The following is a 24,265-nucleotide window of genomic DNA, read 5'->3' on the forward strand; positions in this document are numbered from 1 at the left end:
GGGGTCCTCCCAAAGGGATCAGTAAAGTCCGATCTAGTCCAATCTTATCTAAGGGCAGGCTGACCCTTCCCAACTTCTTTACATTACAGACTTACAATGAATAGCCATTTTTCACAGATGACATTTTGACATGTCACAGTAGGTGAAGTATAGGTGTAAACAATAAATTTGAGGATGATTGTTCTTGGACAGAATGGAACCATTCTTAATATTTGTAACATCTGTGACTCTGTCTGTGCTTGTGCATTGGCATGGGCGTGGTCTACCTTCTTAACTCTCCTGGCTCTGCTAATTCTGCGAAATGCCTGCAAGAGGCTCGTCACCTCTCCCAGCCTACACGTCTGCCTCCTATCAGCTCATCTGCCTGCAGTATATCTACCTCTGCTCTACTTCCACTCATCGCCAGACTACTGTCTCAACCTCAGTGGATCATTTCCTGCCAGCCACACTTCAGACAGACTTCCAGTCAGCCATCTCCACCAACACACAACCAGATTTCCCAGTTCATCAGGCAGCCATCTATGTCAATGCCCAACCAGACCCTGCCCACCTCCTGGTCAGCACCCCAGCAGGCCGCCTATTCTGAATCCTGCCCCGACCCTCAGCCGTCAATTACCACCATTGGCCCTGCTCTTCATCTGCTCTTCTCTTGTCCTGCACTCCAACCACTGAACTTCTGATGCCGTATGCTTATCCAGCAGCCTGCTTCAAACTGTTGCCGAATCTTCTGATGCCGGCTGCTTTTCCTGCCTTTTCAGCCTTTGTCATGGGCTTCCAGATTGGCCCTTCCTATGTTTCTCTACCCACAGCTGTGGCCATACCCCAGCAGATTCCCCAGTATTTTCTTGTGTTTCCACTTGCCTGTGTTTCCAGTGCTCCCACCTGTCCATCTGTTCTGTTTGTGTATGTTGGTGTGGGCATGGTCTACCTTCTGGCTCTGGTCATCCTGCACACCTGCCTCCCATCAGCTCATCTGTATATCTACCCCAGCTCTAATCCCGCTTGTCGCCAGATCATTGTCTCAGCCTTGGTGTATCATCTTCCCACCTGCCTTTTGTCCTACTTGCCTGCCATCCGCTTATAGTTTGCATCCCTGCCAGCCACACTTCCCTTCATTCCCTGCTCATGCCCAGCCACACTCCTCCATCACCTTGCCCATACCCCACCATCAGAAGTGTAAACTCTGCTGCAATAAACCTTTTTCTGTCCATGTCTTGGGTTTGGATCCTCCTGAGTTGATGACAACCCCACTAAAAGACAAAGTAACAGCGTTAGGTAACATTGCAGGGCCCTCTTCAGTTGATGTTGTATTATTTCCTTATGAACTTGCAATAATCACATTAACAAAGCCACCTGACATGCAGTGGACATGGGCAGCAGCCCACTTTGCTGGGTTGATATTTAAGCGTATGATAAGATGATTTCTAGTTTAACAATTGGATATATATGGACAGCTTCAGAAGGAGCTCAGCAAATGGATTTGAATTAAGTTCAGCATAAGATAACATAAACATCTAAATGTATCTAAATGAGTAAAATGGCACGGAAGTCAAATGTTTTTGCTCAGCAGTCAGTATGACATATGGACTCTCTCTCTCTCGCTCTCTCTCTCTCTCCCCCGTCCCTCCCTCTCCCTCCTCCCCTCCCCAACATTCCACACATGCGGGGAAGCAACAAGCTACCGAACCAGCAGCAACAGCTAGCAGCCAGCAGCTATCTGTGTCGGGGACGCGGCGTATTAGCATGCAAAAGTTTAGAAACAGAAATCCTTGTCCTGAATAGAGACAAGAACAACGCTCGGCGAAACCTGAGACGGCTGTGGAAACCATCGTCATGGCTTGCTTTCGTGATAGCTAGTTATTTGTGTTATTTTAAGCTTCAAATGTGTGAAAAGTCCCTCGGTCTCTCCTCTCCTCGTCGTTGAACAAGATGGCAGCAGCAGCAGCAGCATCGTTGCAGGATTTGACTGTGGTGCGGGTCCTCGTTGCTAGCTTGTTCTTTGACGGTCTGGGTGATATGATTCACAGGTCTTGCTGAAGGTATGTCGCATTTTCTGCTTCAACTGGCTGTCAAATGTATTTTCGGTGTGACGGCCGTGTTTGTGTATCTTATCGTTTTCACGTTGAAACATCTCATAGCTAGCTTGTTTGCTAACTGTTACACTAGCCAACTTCAGTGAGTTCCCTTTGGCAGACAGTGTTACGGTTAGCAGCGAAAGCTAATTAGTTGCAAAGGACAAATAATAGTTGTTCAGGGGTCTGTTGCGAACATGCTCCTGTTTGTGTTTTGTTTCTTGAGCTGTCTTTTGTAAAACGTTGACGTTACTTTGAAAAAATATTGTAAAAGTTACGGGAATAGAGTGTGTTAGGTTAAAAAAAAAACCCTCAATAAACATGCAACACTTGGCTTACGGTAAGTATAAATTAGGCAGTTTGGTTATCAAAACTAAATTTTGGTATGCTATCACAATCCCACATAGTGTAACACACCCATTATTAAGCTGTCTGTCACTTAAGGTTACAACATAAGTTTCAACAGGTGTCTAGGATGGTGTTGCCCTTCCCCCAAACGGGCGCGTGCGCGTACACACAGGCACACGCACACACACGATAACTGTCTCCTAGATTGATCAGTAACAAACTGCGTGCACAGCTGGCATTCTTTTACAGTGGTGAAAAACACACATACACACACACACACACACACACACACACACACACACACACACCTCTGTGTCATGGCTCTCCATTTCAGGCTTAGATCTTGTCGCCCTGTGGGATATCAGGCTACGTAGGAGGCATTACAGCTGTGTCTGTGCCAGTGTCTCTCAAAGACTGATGGGTATGGCACCTTGGCAAGTATCCACAGGGTGAACTATTTGCACCACACCTGCCATATGGTGTAGTTCTTGTGCTAACTTTAGTCATTTACATCAACATCAAGTTATCAGCATGGACCAGACTTGCAGCTGTTGATGGTGAATGAGGAAAGTAGTTTTCGACCATGCATACAGTTTACATCTCTGCTTAGCAATGGCACAGTACTGCTATCTTTCTGGAAAACGTTTTTTGGCTGAAGCGGTTTTAATGACAACCCCCGATTTGCTGTCTTGAAGTTCTGACAAAAAGAACTCATTTATTCTTCAGTACAGTGGTCAGCTCAGTTTTGCAATTTCAGTACCAGTGGTATTGCTCTGATCAGTGTGAAGTCCATGTGTTTTTCTTTGGCTGAAAGTTAAGTTTGATCGTAACAATGGTTGTTAATTTCCATCAGCAGTGTACGTGATACAAAGAAGTGAAGTGTGATGTATTATCGTGTTGACGTAAAGGCACACCCCTCTGCCTGTCTGAGCCTGTGTGTGACAGCTTCAGTAGTTATGAAGGCCACTGGCTCTCAGCAGGCCTTTCTTGTCAAAGAAATCTTTGTATATAAGACAACCAGCCTTATGAGTGTGTTCACGTAACTTGTGATGTAGCCTTAAAACTGGAATCACCTGAGTGTGAGAGGCCTTGCCCTCTGCCTGTTATCGTGTTGTCATGGCTTGCTGCAAGGAGAGGAACATTCATTTGAAAAGGTCAAAAGAAAACTTGAAATAGTGTTTCAAATTGGAAAAAAGTTTGATAAACTGTCATGTATAATACCCTCCATATGACATACTTCATTTAGTATTAACAGTTAAACAGAATATACTTGTTTTTGTAGACATGCAGGCATGTGAGACTGATGGAAAGTATTGAATGTGTTAGCAGTTGAATAAACACATGGGGTTGATTTTTATTTTTAGCTCAGGTTAGGGAAACATTTACAGGACATATGGTATTAAATACAGCACAAATCAGATATTCACCAATGCAACTTTAATATAAGTGCACAGATCTTGAGATTTCTGGTCATTATAATCAGTTGCAGTATCTGTTCTTTTTTCGCCATTTTGTGTGTTGACTACTAGAGAAGGTGAGTAATATTCCTAGAGCTGTACTGAGGGCTACAAGTATGGATAATTCTGTCTCTTTTGTCCATGTAGATGATGATTTGACTGTGTTCAAAGGAAAGGGAGACATCTGAACATTACTCATTTATGCATGTGGGTTGTTTCAAGCGTAAACTCGGATGTCAGATATGAGTCATTCCAAAGTAGATGTAATGATATGGTTGAGAAGTTTGAATATAGGCAAAAATTTGTCTTCACGGTTGCAATGGTAAGAGATTTTCACGGTTCTATCACTGTCAGAAAATATCACTATTACACAATTCTTCTTATTATTGTTATCAGCTACAGTGACCCTTAAAGTAACAAAAACAGCAACATTATTTTGATTGAACTAACACTATTATCTAATATCATGGAAACGGTATATTAATTGTTTTGTGAATTTGATTAAGAACTGGTTTAAGATAAACGTTACTGTACCATATTTTATCACATCTGATTATTTTCTTCTTTTATTTGCAACATTCATACAAACAAAAATAAGTGCCTCACATGAGACGACATTTGAATTTAAAAACAAAAGACTCAAAACACTAAATTGACATTCTTTCATTATCGCCACCAGCTGATGCTCTCAGGTCACGTGAGAATGTGGTAAGCAGTCCTGCTGCCTGAATCATGTGGCCTTGCAAGGCAGCTGGTTTGTTACTTCGTGCTGCCTGCCCTGAATATATAGCAGAGGCACTAGAGATGTTTTCTCATGTGAACTCTGGACAGTGTCCGCAGAATGAGGTCAGGCCGTTGTGAACAGTTTTCCTTTTCCACATGTAGCACATTTGCCTGTGTCAGACACATTCTCACCTACTGGAAATGCTCTGTTTGTTTATGTGAGGGGTGGTGAGTGCGTTGACTGTTTTTGCTTTGATATCAATACTGCATGTATTTGGATGTATCCACAATGTCAACGAAAGAGTGGAAAGTTATATACAGGCAAGCAGAGAAGATCTGAAGCAGCTACACTCCATGCAGTGTCATCAACACATTTCTAACGTTGTACAGTATATACTGTCATACCGCCCAACCCTACTGATAAACATGAAACTTCATTTGAACTTGAACTTTTTTTTTTTCGATCATACTAATACGGTAGAATTCAAATGTACATGTATGATAACCGTCAATTTTCATATCATGGAACATTTTATGAAACACACGGATAATAACGGGCAGTACAGCTCTAAAGTGGGCACCTTTGGATGAATTTACTTCAGCATTTGATTAACTCAGATTTTGTTTTTAAAGCAGATCAGCACTGGGGATGTTGCTTCTAACAATACATACTACTTATGTGCATGGCTCAGTGTTTAGACAGTGTAGCATTCCAGACAAAGCGTTTATCAACCAGTGGGATCAGGTGTACAGGTGTAATTGAAAAATGTCACTGAGTTGCAGAACGCTCATCATGCTTCATGATGTGTCATTTACCCCTGGGGTACTGCTTGCTTTGCAGTTCCACTTTGTGTGAAACTGACCCTCCTGTGTAGTGTGCAGGGACAGACCAGAAATGCAACGGGCTTCCCCCATCTCCCATTACAGAAGGCCAGTTCCCCTTTCCAGTAAGGGTGACATAGACATGTATGTGCTTTGGCAGCTTTTATGACTGCTTTATTTAGACTGCAGTCTTTTCTTCAGAGGATGTTGATAGCAAGGTGCTGTTTTGCTATTAACCATTTCACTTCTCTGTACAGAGAATTTTAGTTTTTCTTACAGTGACATAGGCCAGTGGTTCTCTTTTTCTTGAATGCTGTCCTTCAGAAGCTGAAAACTTTCATGGCCTCCACTCTGCATTTTCTATCAGTCATTAACTATGATGAGGGGAAGCAACTAATGAAAAAGAATCTCCCACATGCTCCTTTGTTTGAGAACCACTGGCAAAGTCTATCTCAGCATGCTGAATAAACAAGTTGACAAAACCTAATCCATAAGCCAGAAAACTTGTATATAAAATGTCTTTGCTATACTCTTGACTGATGGACACATATGGCCTGTTTTTTTTTTTTTTATCTCTGTTCTTAAGGTATGGCCACACAAGTCTTGGTCTACCCATCACACCTGCACTCAGCTCAAACAAGTGCCTTAGGAACCAGCAGCAGTGGTACCAGTAGACACAAAGACGAAGCTCACTGTAGTAATAACACCAGCAGAGCCTTTCAGCACCGACCCCCGCCGAAGACGTATGTGATTGGAGTCAACTACGGTATCGCCTATCCCAATAACGTTATCCCATCCTCAACTGGTGCTGATTCAGGAAGACTGCACAGGGGACTACAGCTTGGAGAAAGGGAGGAGTGGGTATTACAGACTGCAGGATTACAGAGAGAAGAGAGCTGGGAGAGACAAGGAGAAGGTCCATCAGGGATCGAGGAGTCTCTTAGCCAGAGCAGAGGCCCACAGGAAGTGAGGCTTGGCAGAGACAGTGGTGGAAGTCCATCAGGAGGAGGCCTGGACTGCGGGATACTGAGGAGGGCCTGTATCAGAGCAGAGGGGGAAGAGGGCAGAAACAGAAAAGCACAAGCAAGAGGAGGATACATCAACCTTCTAGACACAGGTGCCACCCAGAGATGTGAACAAAAGGCAGGTGAAGGTGGAGAGCATCCGCGGGAGAACGGCTGCATTGCAACCATGCAGATAGTGGAGGAGGCATCTTCTCTACCTTCGCTTCCTCCCCCTGTGGCTATGTTTCAAACCAGCAAAGGAAACAATGCAGACACACTCAGAGTAGGGGGTGGCGGGACACTCCCTACTCAACACAACAGGGTCGATGTGGTTACCGGCGTGGGAGTCGGGGTGGACGGGACCGAAATTGCGCCCAATGGCAGCACCGAGGCAGTAGCAGGAGCTACAGTGACCAGAAGTGGCTCAGGAGATGGTGACTATCAGTTAGTTCAGCATGAGGTTCTGTGCTCTTTGAAGAACAGCTACGAGGTCTTGGAGTTTCTGGGTCGTGGCACCTTTGGTCAGGTGGTGAAGTGCTGGAAGAGGGGAACGAATGAAGTGGTGGCTGTCAAAATACTGAAGAACCACCCATCCTATGCACGGCAGGGACAGATTGAGGTGAGGATTTGTGTGTTTTTGTTGTGCACACAGAACAAATATATTGCTGCCTATGTTTTAGTTGAAATTGTAGACTAACTGAAAATCTAGTTGTTATGGTGACCCTGTGGCTTGTAACTGCAATTTTGTTAGAGCATCACACCAGCAGCAGAAACACTGCTTTCTATTGTTATTTTAAATTACAACAGAGACTGCGTTTGATCCTTCTAGATGTTAATTTTGGTGTGTTTGCTGAAGTTATGCTTGTTATGATGTTTTTTCCTTCACTGAACCCGTGCTGTTCCATGTTTCTGAACTCTCAGGTGGAGATCCTGGCACGGTTGAGCAGTGAGAATGCAGATGAGCATAATGTGGTGCGTGCTCTGGAGTGCTTTCAGCACCGCAGCCACACCTGCTTGGTGTTTGAGATGCTGGAGCAAAACCTCTATGATTTCCTCAAACAGAACAAGTTCAGTCCACTGCCACTCAAAATCATCAGGCCTATTCTGCTGCAGGTAAAGCGACACCTGTTGCAGACATACACAGATAACCCATACATGCAGATACAGTACTCATACACAAGGATCCAGAGGTGCTCATAAAAGATATTCTGAGATGATTAAGATTAAGATGTTTTTTTGGGGCTTGACATGCCCCCATCCAATATATGGCCCATAATCTCAAACTTACCTATAATATATCTTTATTTGTGTAACTCTTTGCAGGTTGCAACAGCCTTAAAGAAGCTGAAGTCTCTGGGTTTGATCCATGCTGACCTGAAGCCAGAGAACATCATGCTGGTGGACCCCACGAGACAGCCCTACAGAGTTAAGGTCATTGATTTTGGCTCAGCCAGTCATGTGTCCAAGGCTGTCTGCTCCACTTACCTGCAGTCCAGATACTACAGGTGAGGACTTTCACATTCAATCAAACCTCTGTGTAAGCTATCATTCACCAAGTTCAAAAACCGATAGAACCGTCCTTGCTTCGGGGTATTTTCTTTGCTCATACACCTTGAAAGCACTGCAAGGGAGTCATTCTGCATTGTGAGCCTTGAGTTGACTGAAATACTTATTCGTGCTTTTTCACACTTGTTTTGTGAGCATTCCTCTTTAACTTGTCAAAGCTGTTTTTAATTCCCACAAAAATAATTTGCCGTGATCAGGAACATTCATTAGACTGGCTTTTGTCAGTGTAGAAATGACTATAGATTCATTGTTCAGTGATATTTTTCACTGCCCAGTTGCTGTGTTGATAATGAGGAATTGCATTGCTGAGTGTTCCCAGGGGAAAGCACAGTGTTTTGGGCCAAACGTTGTTCTGAAGCCTTTGGTCTGAAGCCAAAAGTCAGTCCAGCACTGACACATTTTAACTTACAGTCGGGTTTGTTATGAGAGTAACCAAAAAAATTCAAAACGGGAACGTCAGCCTCTTTCAAATAGTACAGAATGTTCAGAAATGAGATGGACAGGGTAGGGTATTTTTAGCAAGATCATGCACATAATTAAGTCATATGTCATGTCATTTTTCATGATGTGCCAGCATAAGTTATCTGACGTAGTCCCATGGGTAATGCTTGTTTATGTGTGCGTCTCTGTTTGTTTCCCACAGGGCTTAGCAAAGTCTTGCCCCAGCTTTATGTGTTTAGGCCTTCTTTCTTCTTACGTAATGTGAAGTGCTCTGTATTAACCTGCACACTCTCACTGGGAGCTCCATGACATACACAGCCTTTTCCCCCTTTCTGTGTTTCTGTCTTTCATTTTTTGTCGTCTTCGCCGGCTCTCTTTCTCTTTGCCCTGCCCCCCTCACTCTTTCCTGCACTCAGGCATTCTTGGATCCATGCCTGCATGCATGTATGTCTGATCTGTGTACAGTGCGTCACACCCTTAACTCTGCTGCTCTTGCATAACGTGTAGAGGAACTGGGATGTTTATATGAGGAACAGCATCATGAAATATTTGGCATGTATTGTAAGCTACATTGAGAGGGAGAAAGTGCTTATGAAAGGCAGGCATGATTGTGAACTTCAAGACACACTGTGATGTATATGAACTTCATTAAGTAATCAAACTGTAAGCTCACATTATGCCACACAGTACATTAAGGGGCCTGCTGTAGTTATAAAACAAAATTGCAGATTGTACGAAGTAGAATATCTGTTCAACATCCGAATCTGTTAGTTTGAAACACACTGTAAATTGTCTGTGACTGGTTCTGGTCTTGGCATGTGTAAGTTAGTGGCAGGTGACACATTTAATGATGTCCAAACTTGTTTCCAAGGCTTAATATTTCCGAATCATTAACCACTGGACAACTTTTTGACTGGCAGTTACACTCACCAACCCTCTTACAAGCAAGTTTCAGCAAGTTTTATCAGGTCGGGTAAACTATTGCAAACGTTGTGCAATCTATGACAAATGCTCTTGAGAGCCTGGGTATGTCTGCAGCTAATGCACTGTACACACCCACCTTTCCATGGTATGCACTTCTGATTGTGTTGTTGTGTAAGGGGCGCAACATTTTCTCCGTTATTTCAACGCTAATGTATGCTAATGGTGTATACTGTAAATTGGGACACAAAAGTGTTGGCCTCCTGTCCTGAAGCAAACGTCTTTCAACCAAATATAAAATGACAAGCCTCAGAGCACTAGAATACCAGCATTAACCCGACAGCTTTGCTGTTTTTGCTAAAGCAAGCCGCTTTTTAGGCCCCCCTCTGACGAGTAGGACAGTGGAGCTATAGCTGTTACATAACATAAGGGCTTTTCTCTGTAGCTGACCTGGTTAAGTGCGTATGAGTGTGGGTTCATGTGTGCGTTTTGTCTATGAGCAGCGGCTGAGATCATAGTGCAGTTAAAATGGGCTGGCGCTGAATTTTAGGGAGGTCACTCAGGACACAGCAGACCAGGGAAGAATGTGGTATGTAAAAACCCACATTTAGATCCATGAAAAAACATTCAGACATTCCTGTGTGTTTCTGGGTGTGCTCATATGTGTGCCCCCGGTCCATGCAACAGCTTCAATGCTGGGTACTTTATGTAGGTTACACAATGTACCCTAACATGCTTCACATGTTCCCACTACCATAACAGAACTGAACAGAACGTCCAGACTGTGATGTCCTGAGTTTGTGTGTTTGTGTAGGTAAGTTTGGAAATGTGGTGGTAGTGGCTGTATGGTGTTTGATTCATGTATGTATCTGTCAAATTTGATGTATCCTGTCTGGTTGGATGTACTTGTGTACTCTGAGGTTGTACGGAAGGTGGAAACAACTTTCTCTGCAGAAGGACAAATAAATCTAAATCTAATCTAATCTTATCAATAATAAATGACAGAGAAGATCTCTGAGGATGGAAATTTGGTGTGTCAAGATTTTAACCTGCTGGAGCCGCAAAGCCCTTTTGACCTGAAATCCTCTGAAGTGTAACATCTGGTCGTTGCTGGTCAGTGCTTTGCAGGATGCAGTGTTTCCAGTGTTCATATTGCATAATGGTTGTACTGCATTGTTACCACATTGAAGCTGTTAAGAAATGCTAGTCTCACCATAGTGGGTTGGAGCAGTTTTTTTTTTTTTTTTTTAACAGCTCTGGGGTTTTCCCTGGATTTTCCAGAACCGTAGGTAGCAGCATTGCCAGCAGTGTGGCTTTGATGCAGAAGTCACTTTTTAAAGACACAAAGAAAACCCTAAGGGTCTGTAAAATTGAGGTTGTGTAAACAGCTTCAGTACAGGCACATTCTGAGATCAAAATGTAAACAATTAGAAATACAGGTTTGCATGTTAGTGTTCTCTCATGTTGTTAAAGGTTTGTTTGCAAGCATGGGTACCTTGTGGAGTAATACATGGCTATGTTTTAAATGAAGATCGGATGAGTCCTGCTCAAAATGTTTACCAAATACTCACAAAATGGATAGGACCTTTAGCCTTTAGCACGTAATAATCATTGATGGGACGTATGTCCCACATTATCGTGATTAATATGAATGCTAATGAGGGGTACGCGTATGTGCTACTTTTCACCCATCAGTGTTGTCCATCTAAATTTTCATCGACAAATGGACTAATTTGAATGAATGCATTTCGATAAAAAACAGCTTATGGTTTCAGTTATTGCTTTTGAGCAAGAGGAGTTGGGAGCTAGTGTGCAGCTCTGCTGGTGCTACATGTCTCAGGTTGACTCCTCTTGGAGGTTCATTCACATCCGTTATTATTCTGTAGCTTGCTGCTATTTTTAATGAGTAGTCGATGGTGAGTCCAGTATGTTCTAGAGTAGCTATACATGTTTTATACACATACTTTTTTGTCAAGATTTCAGGATGTCATTCAAAGAAAAAATAGTTTTTTGGCAGCAGTATTAGATTTTGAACAGTTCACACAGATTTTGGTTTGGATTTGTATTGATATCTCTGACTCACTGGAGAGTCTGTGGCTCAGGCGGTAGCATGTCCAGTAATTGCAGGGTGGTGTTTTGATCCCTGGATCCTCCTGTTTTGTCTGTTTTCTCAAGTGAATGTTTATTCAAGTCAGTCTGCTTTCATACTCTCCTCATCAAGGCAGTTTTTGTGTTTAAATGAAAACTACTATCAGGTCATAATATATGAACTTGAACTTTGTTGATTTTGTCAGCACAGCTCTGTTGATAGAAGTCTCTGGCAGAAGCTTTTCAATGCTTGTCATGCTCTAATGGGTTGTTGCCATGGTAGCATGACACAGCAGGTCCTGGTGAGGTGACTGGTCTGTCCTGTGGGTGCTGGTGACATAAAACCACCTCCCACAGTGAAAATAGAGCACTGGGCTATGTGAATAATTCAGCTTAGCAGATCAGGTGGAAGGAAAGATGGCTATCATTTTAGCATGCTTACAGATTTGGGCAGGTTGTATTAGGCTTCCTTCACCTAGGTGTGATTTCTTTGTCACAGGTGTAGTTTTACATGTGCACGTAGTTGCATTGCAATAGTACATGTTGTTAACTATTTCATGTAGAATCAGATATTTGTCTTTGCTAAAATCTCTTGGGAAGGAACTGGAAAGTCGAATCCTGAGTAGGCTCTGACAGATAGCCCTGGGCCTTCTCTCTAAAAAGCATAAGTTGATGAGTTTTGCTGACTTGCTCAGTTTCACTCCACAGTTTCAAAAAACAAGGCTAGAAGAACAGTGGTTTTGACGCAACTGGGGACTTTTTAGTGGTTTGGGAAGTAAAACAGTGGAAAAGACATGTAGCAGTGTTTGAGGGTTAATGTTGTGTCTCCCTGTTTGTTCTGATGGTCAGTGAAGAAGCCACAAATGGCGGTGGATCCCACTTGCTGCAAAGACTCTTACATAATGCATCATGAATAATATATAATCACTCCCAGTAAGTGGTATACTTTGTAAACTTGTATCTAGATTACCTTTTTCTTACCTGCAGGCTCTGTTTTTTCTTCTCAAAGAAATAATTAGAGCGTGTGTTGTTACTTTTGTCCCTGCTTAGCCTTGGTGTTTTTCTCTCTCTCTAAAATATCGCTGCCTTTCCTGCTTCGTTTGTGCATGTGTACATGCACGTGCGTGTATCCAGTCTTCTTAATTATGGTCTTGATGTAGACCCCAGAGTAGTTGCTACTGTGGTATAAACCAGTGGGTATATAAAGAAGAAAAATTGATGTTGTCCAGAGCCACAGTTTAAAATGAGGAAACATGGCTTTCCATCCCCTTCTCACTCTCCTCTTTCGTTCTTATAAGTATTTAAGACGTGTTGTGTTTGGTCTGTTTTTACTTTTCCTTTAATATAAGCTGGGGTATTGCTTTTGTTATAAATTGTCATAGTTCTCTTTCTTTGAGCCTGATAGTTATTAAGACTGGTGAAGTTTCCTCCAGTTGTAATTGAATTTTTATTATGGTCTTGTGGCTTTTTTTTATTCATTCATTTATTGATTTATGTATTTGTTGCTTTCTTGCCTCCATGACCATGTTGCCAAGTCCTCCACCCATTTTTTTCTTGGATCACAGCAGCCTTTTGCATGGAACTATCACATGGGCGGATGTGTCGAGTCCTTAAAAGCCATTTTTTCCCCAAAAATAAAATCAGAGATCAATTATATTACGAAGGACATTTAATTTGCGTTGGTGTCCTTTACCAAGAAAGAACTTTGTGCAAGCATTTTGAAAACGTAACAGAAAGTAATCCCATCCCGCCTGTGTTTGATTTTCTAGCGGTGTGTCTCAGGAAGTTTTTGCTTTCAGTCTTTTTTTCTCTGCTTGTTGCATATACGTGCTGTCTCTCATGTAACTTAATCTGCTGTCTCACACATCAAGCCTTAGTAATGCAGTGAGGTGTGTTTGAAATATAAGCATCATGGATCAGCTTTGCCTACAGGGTCATATGTCCTGTACTAGAAATGCACCGATAACAATATTGAATATTGGTCTGATAGTGGCTGAAATAACAGGGTTGGGTATTGAGCCAAAGACAGTGGGCCGGTGTAGCATCAGATACCTTTATTTTAATATATAACAATTAAGTAAATTTATATTTATGTATACAGGTGATAGATTTTGTTGTTACAAAGTAAGGAAAGTAATGTTTAAGTCAACCCTGGTGTTGCCTTAAAGAGTGATTCCAGTCTCAAGTTAAAATTTCTATTCAAATTGTAAAAAATCCATATATCTGATTGTGAAAATGGCTTGACTGGGGGACAAAGAAAGCAACACCATGGCAGCAGCTGCACTGAACGCACTGTGTGACAGTCAGGAGTCACAAAACCTGTTGTCCTGTAAATTACGTTTATTTATTTATTCATTTTTTAATGAGGAAAATGTGCGTAATTTGACATATTTAACTAGCTCCAGTCATAGTTTCAGGTGAAAATAATTCCTGGGTTAGATAAAATATTCTAGCTGTACGTGCATTTTTCTTATGTCTGCCCCCCTGCCTCTCTCCCAATATGGTGAATACAGAGTTTATTTCAGCCAATCCAGAGTTGCTGATGATTGGTGGAACAGTGAAAAGACGAATCAAGAATGTTTCTGTGAGTTTTGTTTTGTGCTTGTCACGTTTGAATGAAGTGTATTTTTTGCGGTGGCTTTGGCGAGAGCGATAAAACAGTGTCACTTTCATTGACTGAAAATGAAATGTAGGTCAAGCTGACACGACGGCCCAGGTATCGGAATGAAAACGTCCGATCGGTGCATCCGTATCCTGTACTGTGTCGCATTTCATCACGTTTTGTACACATAGGTACTGTAGGTGCGTGAAGTGTGTATCTGTTATCCCAGTTCTCTGTACACAGCTGTGTGTGTGTGTGTTGTTACACAGTCTGTAATGTTTATTCTTGTTGTAACTGCTGCTCTCTAGTGTGACTAGTTAGTTCTGGAACCTGGTCTGGCTGCCAAACACCTGTGGGTGTGTGTGTGGGTGTGTTTAACGTGTGTTATGTGATGAGCTGTTACAGCTCTGGAAAGCTGGGGCCATAGCTGCAGCTTTTAACAGTCTGGCAGTATAGCCGGGAGCAACAACACGTACGCGCATTTATTTTTTTGTGTCTTCTTTAATCCCCTCTCCCCCCACTGTGTGTGTGTGTGTGTGTGTGTGATTATTTTTGTCATGGGCCTGTATTGAACAGCTACCGTTATACCCCGAGTCTGTGTTGGTGCAGTCTGTGGAGAATATTTCTTCATCTCTTGGAGAGACAGGCCCAGCCAATATCAGTATGAAGTCAAAACACAACAAAATAACAAACCTCAGTCAAACCTCTGGTCAAAAGTTACTGTAAAACTTTTTGGTCCTTTCTGTTTTCATCTATACCTCAAACATTAGGCAGCAGGCCATGGTAATGTGGATAAGTGCAGTTAAAACCAGAATGTCCTCATCTCTCTTTCCTCGTCTGTGTAAATGGACTTGAGGTTTTTGTAATCTTGAGCGGTTGCCTAATGTGGCCTTACGTGATCTTAAGTTTGTGCTGCATGAGTTTAGCAGAACTCAAAGCAGTTTAAGAAAAGCGATAACAAGTGTGTGTACTTATTCTTAAATTTGTAATGACAGATTATTTTGTATTGTATTATTGTAGTTTGTCTACCTATACTGTTACACTACTTTGCTCGGTATGAGCCTGGATTAGTAGTATTTCTTCTTCTTCTCTGCCTTCTTACTTGCTCAAAACTTACCACTAACTGTTCTTGTATGCAGACAAAGTTTTTTTTTTTATATGTGGTCTGATGTGGTTGTCTCTGGGCAAATACACCTCTGTTGATCGTAGCACTTAGAAATAGGAAAGCCACAATCAGTGTCCTCGTCCCTGCTTCACACAAAGCATTCACACATTGTCTAAAATGTTTGAGGCAGTCCTCCCCAAGGCTCTTTATGGAATTGTATGACAGGACATCTTGTTCTTAAAAAGGCAATAGCAAATAGTAAAGTGTAATTTCCTTGTCCAGGACAAAAGGCGTCAGTTGTGCTGTAAATATGATAGACGTGACATCTGCAATTGTGTGTCTACACAAATACGCACACGCACACATAGAAACACACACATGCTCACTGTCATACACACATACAGCAATGAGTGATGTCCCCATTTATCACCCTGTAATACTGTTACATTATGGTCTTGTGTCCGGTTGTTGCTTGGCAACAGTCATTTCCCCTGTGGTCGTCACAGCAGTGGTTGCTATTTGCAGCGCTGTTGCTCAGCTGCTGGGTCCAGGCCTAATAGCGCATTGTTTTCCTGTGCTGCCTCACACTACTGCTGCAAGATAAGTCTAATTTGAATTGTGTAAGTGACGAAGTCCATTTGTTTGAAGAGATTTAGTTCTTTGTTACGGTAACACTGCACGCACGTCATATGAATGTATTGTTCAATTTGAGATTCCTAAGTTTCCGAGTATAGTACAGTGAAACCATGGAGAGAGCTGGACTTCTGGCAGTGACAGTTATGTGCTGTGCTTTGTGGTATTCTTAAGACCAGCTTAATTTTTCAACTCTTTAAAAACGTCCTTAAAGTTGAATTAAATTAAGAGGTAAAATAGGGTCTTCACAATGAAAAACCTTAACCATAAGATGAGGAGTGGAAATTTGTGGCATTTATTGGTCTGTGGTTTTCAGAAGGAGGCAAAGGTGATATTTTAACGATGTCATTACACATACCAGTTCCAGAGGTCCCGTCTGCCTTTCCCACTAAGTTCATATACGGTATATGACCTAGACAACCTTATGACCCCCACTATAAACATGAAAAAGACAGTTCTTTGTTCATAAAACATGCTTTAATTTCAATCATAAAAAGGTCTCAGTCTTACAAGTCAAGCACACAAAGACATTTTAGAGATAATTTCGTCTGTTACACGATGGCCACCCACAACAGTTTTTTTTAATATGGTGCTTAACATGTATGCTGAAATACCATAAAAGGAACATCACAGTCCTCTGGGCTGTGACAGGTCTTAGTAGTTTTTTTTTTTATTTTTCATGGTGACCAACTCACAGGCGTAACCTTCTCTGCCTCTCTTTTCTCTCTCTGTAGGGCTCCCGAGATTATTTTGGGCCTGCCATTTTCTGAGGCCATAGACATGTGGTCACTGGGCTGTGTGATAGCTGAGCTCTTCTTGGGCTGGCCTCTCTACCCTGGAGCGCTGGAGTACGACCAGGTAACATTCCAGACACACACACACACACACACACACACACAAGCAAGACCTAAACGCACACAAACTCTGAAGAGGGGCAGCAGAGACCCTAAAGATGTATCCCTCTCGCTCGAAGGGAGAGGGAGTGAAGAGGACAAAATAAACGGAAAGAAATTAAGATTTTCACTGAATAACTTTTTAATGCTTATAATTCTTAGGTTTCTGCTTTCTCAGTAACTGAAACTCGGCAGTATGTTCATTATACAGTTAAACCTTTATTTGTTGTTGCTCCCTGATCTCTCTCTCGCCATATGACCGAAGTCCAACAAATCCAGCATGAAATCCACCTAATACTAATCTGAGCTGAGTGAATCAGGAAATTGTTCTTGGCAATATGTGTGATTATCTTCCCACAGCGTTGTGCGGTCTAAACTACACAACTGGGACTTTAAACGGAGTCCCCCAGCGAGGGATAGGGAGCATGGGAAAAGGCCCACTCCACATTCACAGACCAGTACGGGATTACCCCGTGTTTGACTATAGGCAACTCTGTGAAGACCAGAATTAAGTCGGTCATGTTTTCAGTGTAAGAGAAGAAACGCTGGGATACCCTGCTATTGTCCTGTCCTGTCGTTTATTATGTTGGGAGAAGATTATATTTGACCTTTAATGGTTATCAACAAAATTCTCCAAAGCTCTCAACTTATCTTGCGCTTTTTCGCCAAACCAAATATTTGAAATTGGTTGGACTTCATAGTCCTCATACACGCCAGCACCAGACATTCTTGCTCATTAACATTTTTTTAAAGAATAGACAGCTTGTTTGGTGAGACCCTGTTTCATGCATGATTTTTTTTTTTTAAGGGTTTTATTGGTGAGTTGTCACTTGTGTCTCCTGCAGCAGCTCGCGGTGGACAGTCATCAGAGATCGTGACTGACAGAGCTCTGCCGTGCAGTGACAGCTCTGTTGTAGGGGCTGACGGATTTTCAGCCTGTCTGATTATTGGATCTGATATTCAGCATTTTTGCAATTATTGGAATCTTAAATTTAAGATATAAGTTTAAGAATAAGACTCTGATGTGCCCGCCTTCCTCTGTCTGTAATGGTCACTCTGTTTTCTCGGTCAGTGTCCCGCCCACAGCAATGTCTCATTGGTTACACTTAACAAGTAATAGCCTGTCAACACTCAAGGCTACTGTGTCTCTTTTTCAGCATTTAATAAAACATATGCTTCATCTTTCATTTGAGGAGTAATACCACAGTGTTAATATACTTACAGCTAAGTCCTGCATTCAGAATCTTACTGAGGTTTAAGTACAAAAGTATTAACATCAAATAGTAATAGTAAAAAGTAATTTGTAACAAAAGTTCTCAAAGAAATTGAGTTCAATGTTTCCCTCCAAAATGGGGTGGAGTAGAAGTAAAAAGTAACATAAAATGGAAATACTCAAAGTACAAGTACATCAAATTTGTATTTAAGTACAGTAGTTGAGTAAATGCATGTTGTTACATTCCACCTCTGGTTATTCCAAATTTTGACACTTAGGATTTTTATTTTTATGACAAATAAATATCAGTGCCAAATATCGGTTATCTGTTCCCTTGATTACTGATAACTGGTACCGGCGTCAGCCCTGGAGGAAAACAAAAAAACATTTCGGACTATCCTGACTTTGGTGCACCACTGGGCCAGGCCAGGACACACACTCGCACCCTCACGCGTGCACATTGAGCCCCCCAAAGTATGCTGTGCTATGCCAAGGCTCACTGCAGTTCCACTCTACACAGCAAAATGTATTTATAAACATAAGCCTGATGGTAGACATGTACACACACACAAACACACACACTGTGGTGAGCGTTCAGTGCACCATCAGCAGGTTCTCAGTCCAGTGCCCTCTGGCCAGTCAGTGTGTTTGTTCTGGGCCGTAGACATGTGCACGCGCACTCATGCACGCACACATGCAGGCTGTAAATGGATCACTGTAGGATTTCCATTGGTCACGGGATTCCTGAAGCATCTTGGAAGTTTTAGAGGGGTGATCTAGACAGGGCAGGCCAGAGAGTTCAACCAGTTCTTGGGAAAAAGTCACCACATGTCACCACAATGTATACCAGAATATATTTTACAACTTCAGATCAAACAAAATAAATGAAAATAAAGACAAAACAACAGATTATCAGTAGAAGTACATTTTCATTGTCAATCCAACTTAGTCAAGCACAGGTCATGTGGTTTTACATGGTGGCCATGTTTGGAACTCCAGTGAAACATGTAAGCAATTTGCATGACTCAGTTGCATCATATTGTTTTAGGTAACCACAATAAACTCTGTCTGTGCACTAGATTTTACAGCCTATGTTGGGTGAGAAAGTTTGGAGTTGTGAGTGTAAGGGAAGGGGTAACTGTGACCTCAGGCTGCCCCCGAATCATTCACATTTTAGCTGCCATAGAGCAATGCACAATCGGAACATGGCAGGCTGGGAACAACCTCAGTCTCAAAATGAACTAACCGCAAAATGAACTGTTATGGAAGTAGAGAAGGGTAAAGGCAACAGAGAGCGGTGCGAGCAGTGTAACTCGTGTCTGTTGGCTGCTTCGACACGCTCGGCTCCAGCACAGACTGTCAATGAAGTCGACTAACCCACTTTTGACGCTGGTACAAGCTCCTCTATGGCCGTCCAGTGTGAGTTGAATGTTCAGCTGACAGCACTGTCAGCATCCTGGCAGATGAGGCTCTGTGGTGCACAAGCATTTCATATCTAAACTATGACTAGGACACACAGTTGTTCTTTGTATATGAAGAAATCTGATGTTTACACGTCTTACAGGTAAACCCAACATACACTGTATTCCAGTTTCTGCACATGCACATTTTTCTGTACCAGCACTGTATGCAGATTCATTTTGAGTATTGACTATCATCTTAATACACTAGTATTGTATCAAACTTTCACATTCTGGTATTGTATCAATAGCACTTGACAGCTAGGCACCCAGCTAGACACCCAGGTTGAGTGAGGCACTTTTTCCAGATCATTTTATGCACAGAAAGGAAACATGGTGGAAACACAGAGACCAGCTCATCTGGCATCAGTAAATTTAGATAAATACAGCATGAAATCAAGTCTGTGGAAATTCTGCACAATTCTACCACTCCTTTAATTCTTAAATTGATACCTTTATGAGACTCTAGGATCCTCTCTTTAAGAATGACTTCATTATTGCATTTCCTGAATGTTTTCGCTGGTTTGACGCAGACTCTGGTCATGAGATTTACATCAGGGTCCCAGACATTTTTAATCTGTGACTTAAAGTTCAAATAAGGATATTGAAGACATGAGGCCTCAGAGGACACTTGTGTAGGTTAAGCATGAATTTGTTTGTCAATATCAGTAGGACTACATTTCTGTAAGTAATGCAGGCTTTAAAGGTTCTTCTATCATAAACTTAATCTTCAGTGGGTGAAACTGTTTATTTGTGCTACATTCTGCCATGTCAGTGGCCTCTGACCCCCCCTTTCTGTGTGCTTATTTGCTGCATCCGCCTTGGGACATGAAGTGCTCCATCTATGTCAGTTTGGCAGAGCAGTGAAGGTTGAAGTGCAGGGATTTTAACACGCCGTATTAGATAACAAGCAATTTACAGAGCAGCTCGTGGACAGGATACAAGTTGCAGAGTGTAGCATAAGCTTACATGCCTCATGTTGTTTTTCAAAAACTTCTTATTCATGTTTGATTGACCATTGCGTCAGTGTGTGTGAAATTTAGGCCAGTTCACGCCACTCATTACCACCCTGGAGGAGCTTTCTTTCTGTTCACAGAAAACACATTTATTTTCTTTGCCTCCTCCATGGTATGAGTACAGCACCAATGAAACAGTCCCTTAAATGTACGTACACGCTAATAAGCTGCTGATGTAATATTCAAAATTGCATGTGGTTGGAGTTCTGTAACTGGATAAAATGAATGAAATTATGTTCAAGCTGATGATCATATTTTAAGCCAAGTTGCTGTGATGTTAACCATTTGCTGTCTGTTCTCTCTCTGCCTCTTTTTTTTCTGCCATTTCTCGTTTTCTACATTTTCCCATGTCTTCTTTCACTTCTTGCCTCACTGTGCTTGAATTTCTTTTCTTTTCTTTCTTTTTTTTTTTTCCCCTCTCTGGTCAGATCCGGTACATCTCTCAGACTCAAGGCCTGCCAGTCGAGCAGCTGCTCAACAAGGGGACCAAGACCTCTCGTTTCTTCTCCAAAGAGTCCGACTCTCCCTACGCCTCCTGGAGACTAAAAGTACCCATACACAAATTACACAAATATACATGCCCATAACATGCATGTTTTACCACATGCAAAGTACACATACTCAGTCAGTCACACATCATCAACAACAAGCAGTAGCTGTTCATTGGAAATTGAAGAGAAAGTCCACACAGCAAGGAGACTATGAAGTACATTCCTGATAGGAAATAGCTGCATAAACTTTTCAAAACAGGACAAAGCCAGCACACCCTGAGGAAAGCTCTAGAAAATATAAAACTCTGTTTAGACTACCTGCTGAGCTGACTCTAAATAATTTGAAATGAATGTGAGCCTAATATTTATCTGTCCATGTACTTCCCGGCAAACAGCCTACTGCCTAACAATCTGACCACATGGATTCACATGGAAACGCATGTTTGTTCCCACTGCCTGTGTGTATTTTATCTCTACTGTGACCCCTTTCAAACATGACAAATCCAGCAGTAGCTATCAACACAGAGATGCAAAAATGTGTTCATACAAAAATCTTAACACACTGTGCCTGCATACAGATTTTTTTAATCTTGATATTTCTGTTCCTCAGACAACAGAAGAGCATGAGAAAGAGACGGGACTTAAATCCAAAGAGGCCAGAAAGTACATCTTCAGCTGTCTGGATGACATAGCACATGTGAGTCCAACGCGCCCAAATGGCTTTAATCACATTGAAACCATGCTGAACAAATCCAACGTAAAGAGGTGCAAGAGCACAGCAATGTTCTCTTTTAAATATGTTTAACTCCATGATCACATGTCAAAACACGGTGAGCCTAGTTACACTGCTGTAAAATGATATCAGCTGACCTCATTCGCTTAATTAATTGTGACAAAGACAGTTGCCTTGTGTGGTTCTCATATGCCGTGTCTTCTCTCTGTGTGCCTCACTGCCTCCATCTATCAGGTGAACTTGGTGCTGAGTCCTGATAACAGTGACATGCAAGCAGAGAAGGTTGACAGGAGGGAGTTTGTGTCTTTGCTGAAGTGCATGCTGCAGATCACTGCTGAGGACAGGACTGTTCCCTCCAGCGTCCTCAATCACCCCTTCCTCACCATGACTCATCTGCTGGACTTCCCACACAGTAACCAGTAAGGCTGCTACAACTGCCATTGACACAAAATGTGTTGGCTGGCACGCTCTTGTTTGTTTTCTGTTTTGTTTTTCTTCTCTGTAGTAACTAGCAGAGTACAAAGACACGCATAAACACATAATTGTTGAATGTGCTTTGAACTGGAGTCATGAAACGTTCCTCCTCACCCCTTACAACTCATCTAATCTCCTCCAGTGTGCAGTCATCTTTCCGCATCATGGACATGTGCCACAGTCGGCCCACCAGTGCAGTTTTTGATGCTCTGAATCAGAACACCATTCATTTCTCAAGACCTCCTGTAGCCCCCCCTGCCTCCTCTGGCCTACCTCTGGGCTACAGCAACATACCAGTCCACACTCAGGTGAGACACTGTAGCTGTGTGTGGTCTGACAGGACCAGGGCATGTTTTACCTCCATATTGTATTTTTCATAACACCAGTAATCATTTACATCAGTGTGACAAAGCTGTGGATTTACAGATGGCAGTCAGTTCATTTTGTAGACAATGCCAGTGCCTGTTAAGTCTGAGCCTTTCAGCATAGCAGTGACTAGATGATTGCAGTTGAAAATTAAGCCTTGACACATTGTCTGTTGGTGACACCCAATTTCTTCCAGTCTGAACAGAAATGCCTATAAACATGTCTAATCTTTGGTTATGTAATATTTCTGTGCTTTGTGTTGGTGCTGTTGACCCGTTGTTGCCCTCTTCAGGAGAGACAGTGCTATAACATTGTCTCAGAATACTGGTTGTTTGTTAGATGTGACACTTTGAATCATTGTGCTCAAGAGTTAATGCCCATATTTTCCCTTTTCTCTTCTATGTTATCCTCCCCGTCCGCCACTCTGTCTCTCTTTCTTTCATTCTACCATCTTTTCTGCCACTCCCTCCTTGTACTCTCTTCTAATCTAGACTATAACCCAGTCAGCTCCGTCAGTGTTGCATCATGGGATAGCTCTAGCAACTGGGAATGGTCAGTTTGGGTGCAGTGACTCGTTTCCACCTGCCCTTCTTCTTTGTCCTCCCAACATGCAAGGTATGTAGGCTGCACGCCGCTTACAAAGATTACATAAGGGTATTTTCTTAGTAATCTGAGTAATCTTAATACAAAAATTGCCTTTTTAAAATGTTTTACAGTGTTAAGGCAGCATAGTGGAAGACATTACTCAGTCGGTTCCAGTATTAAGTGGCTTAACTGCTTTACCAAAATGCTACTGAATTTAGTCATAATCTTTTTTGAGGTGCTTGACAGCTGCTTTGTTTTATGCTTTTTTTTTCTTAAAGGTAACCTTAACCAGCCAGCAGGGTATTCCGTTCCCATGGTAACTCAGGCCCCTCCCATACAGCCCTTACCAGTGAGGCCTGGTGTAATTGCTCAGGTAAGACACACACCCAGACGTTTGTAGCTTGTTGGAATAGACCACTCTTTTGAGTCCCTAACATAACCTCTGACCCCAGCATCATTCCTAAGTGTGGCTTAGTTAACCCAGGTCAGAGCTATGGGGAGCAATGGATGATTACATAACATCCCTGATTTCCCTGTCCCTGTAGCAAGCATGGTCCAGCCGGGGGCAGCAGCTCCTTGTCCCAGCAGCCTGGCAGCAGATGACTCCGGTGGGTCCTCCCCCCTCTCACCCCCCTCCACCACCTCCATCCTCCCTTACCAACGACACCACAGGCGGCGCACAGAGGCTCGGCGACTGGGGGTGAGTCATCCAAACCGAGGCTGGAAAGTTCTCTGTTTTAAGACTTCCACTGTTCAATAATCATTTTACATTCAGTGTGTGTACATGCAGTAAAGTAACCAGGTTACTGTGAGCCTTCTGTTGTAACATGGTTTGTTAAATTGAAATGTCAAAACAAAATATGGTTAACACAGCCTGACTGCTGCATGAGAAACATGGATTCGACTCAGCATTGAGAAGCAGAACATCACATATAAACTTCTGTACTGTTATTTCAAGGTTCTTGTTGTGTATTTTTACAGCTTTATTTGCTTTTATCTGAGCATAGCATGTAATCTATTCCTGTTGCATATTTTTACTCAGTGTAAGACTGTGTTATGTTTCTCTTGCATTACCTTTTAACAGGAAGGTGCGTCCCCACAGCAGCCACTATAGTTCAGTGATGCAACAGCCTCTCCTGACTAATCAGATGTCAGCCCTCTCTGCCCATCAGCCAATCAACATTGGCATAGCTCATGTTGTGTGGCCCCAGCCAGCCAATAAGAGGAACAGACACAGTCACAACAGGTGAGA

At 42.3% G+C, this 24,265-nt stretch overlaps 1 protein-coding gene across 1 annotated transcript in view; it reads left to right on the plus strand.

Annotated features, from left to right (window-relative positions):
* The first annotated feature begins 1,658 nt into the window (after nt 1-1,658).
* hipk3a (homeodomain interacting protein kinase 3a) overlaps nt 1,659-24,265 on the plus strand; it is a 31,881-nt gene continuing 9,274 nt past the window's right edge. Inside the window, exons 1-13 of the mRNA XM_076732801.1 lie at nt 1,659-2,039; nt 6,009-7,045; nt 7,348-7,539; nt 7,750-7,931; nt 16,517-16,640; nt 20,793-20,912; nt 21,466-21,552; nt 21,823-22,007; nt 22,205-22,370; nt 22,920-23,043; nt 23,292-23,386; nt 23,559-23,713; nt 24,098-24,259. Coding sequence (XP_076588916.1) covers nt 6,011-7,045; nt 7,348-7,539; nt 7,750-7,931; nt 16,517-16,640; nt 20,793-20,912; nt 21,466-21,552; nt 21,823-22,007; nt 22,205-22,370; nt 22,920-23,043; nt 23,292-23,386; nt 23,559-23,713; nt 24,098-24,259 — 2,627 coding nt within the window. The 5' untranslated portion in view covers nt 1,659-2,039; nt 6,009-6,010. The remainder of the gene's footprint in view (nt 2,040-6,008; nt 7,046-7,347; nt 7,540-7,749; nt 7,932-16,516; nt 16,641-20,792; nt 20,913-21,465; nt 21,553-21,822; nt 22,008-22,204; nt 22,371-22,919; nt 23,044-23,291; nt 23,387-23,558; nt 23,714-24,097; nt 24,260-24,265) is intronic.

The sequence above is a fragment of the Chaetodon auriga genome, chromosome 6 (assembly GCF_051107435.1).
Source record: "Chaetodon auriga isolate fChaAug3 chromosome 6, fChaAug3.hap1, whole genome shotgun sequence".
Taxonomy (NCBI): Eukaryota; Metazoa; Chordata; class Actinopteri; order Chaetodontiformes; family Chaetodontidae; genus Chaetodon; species Chaetodon auriga.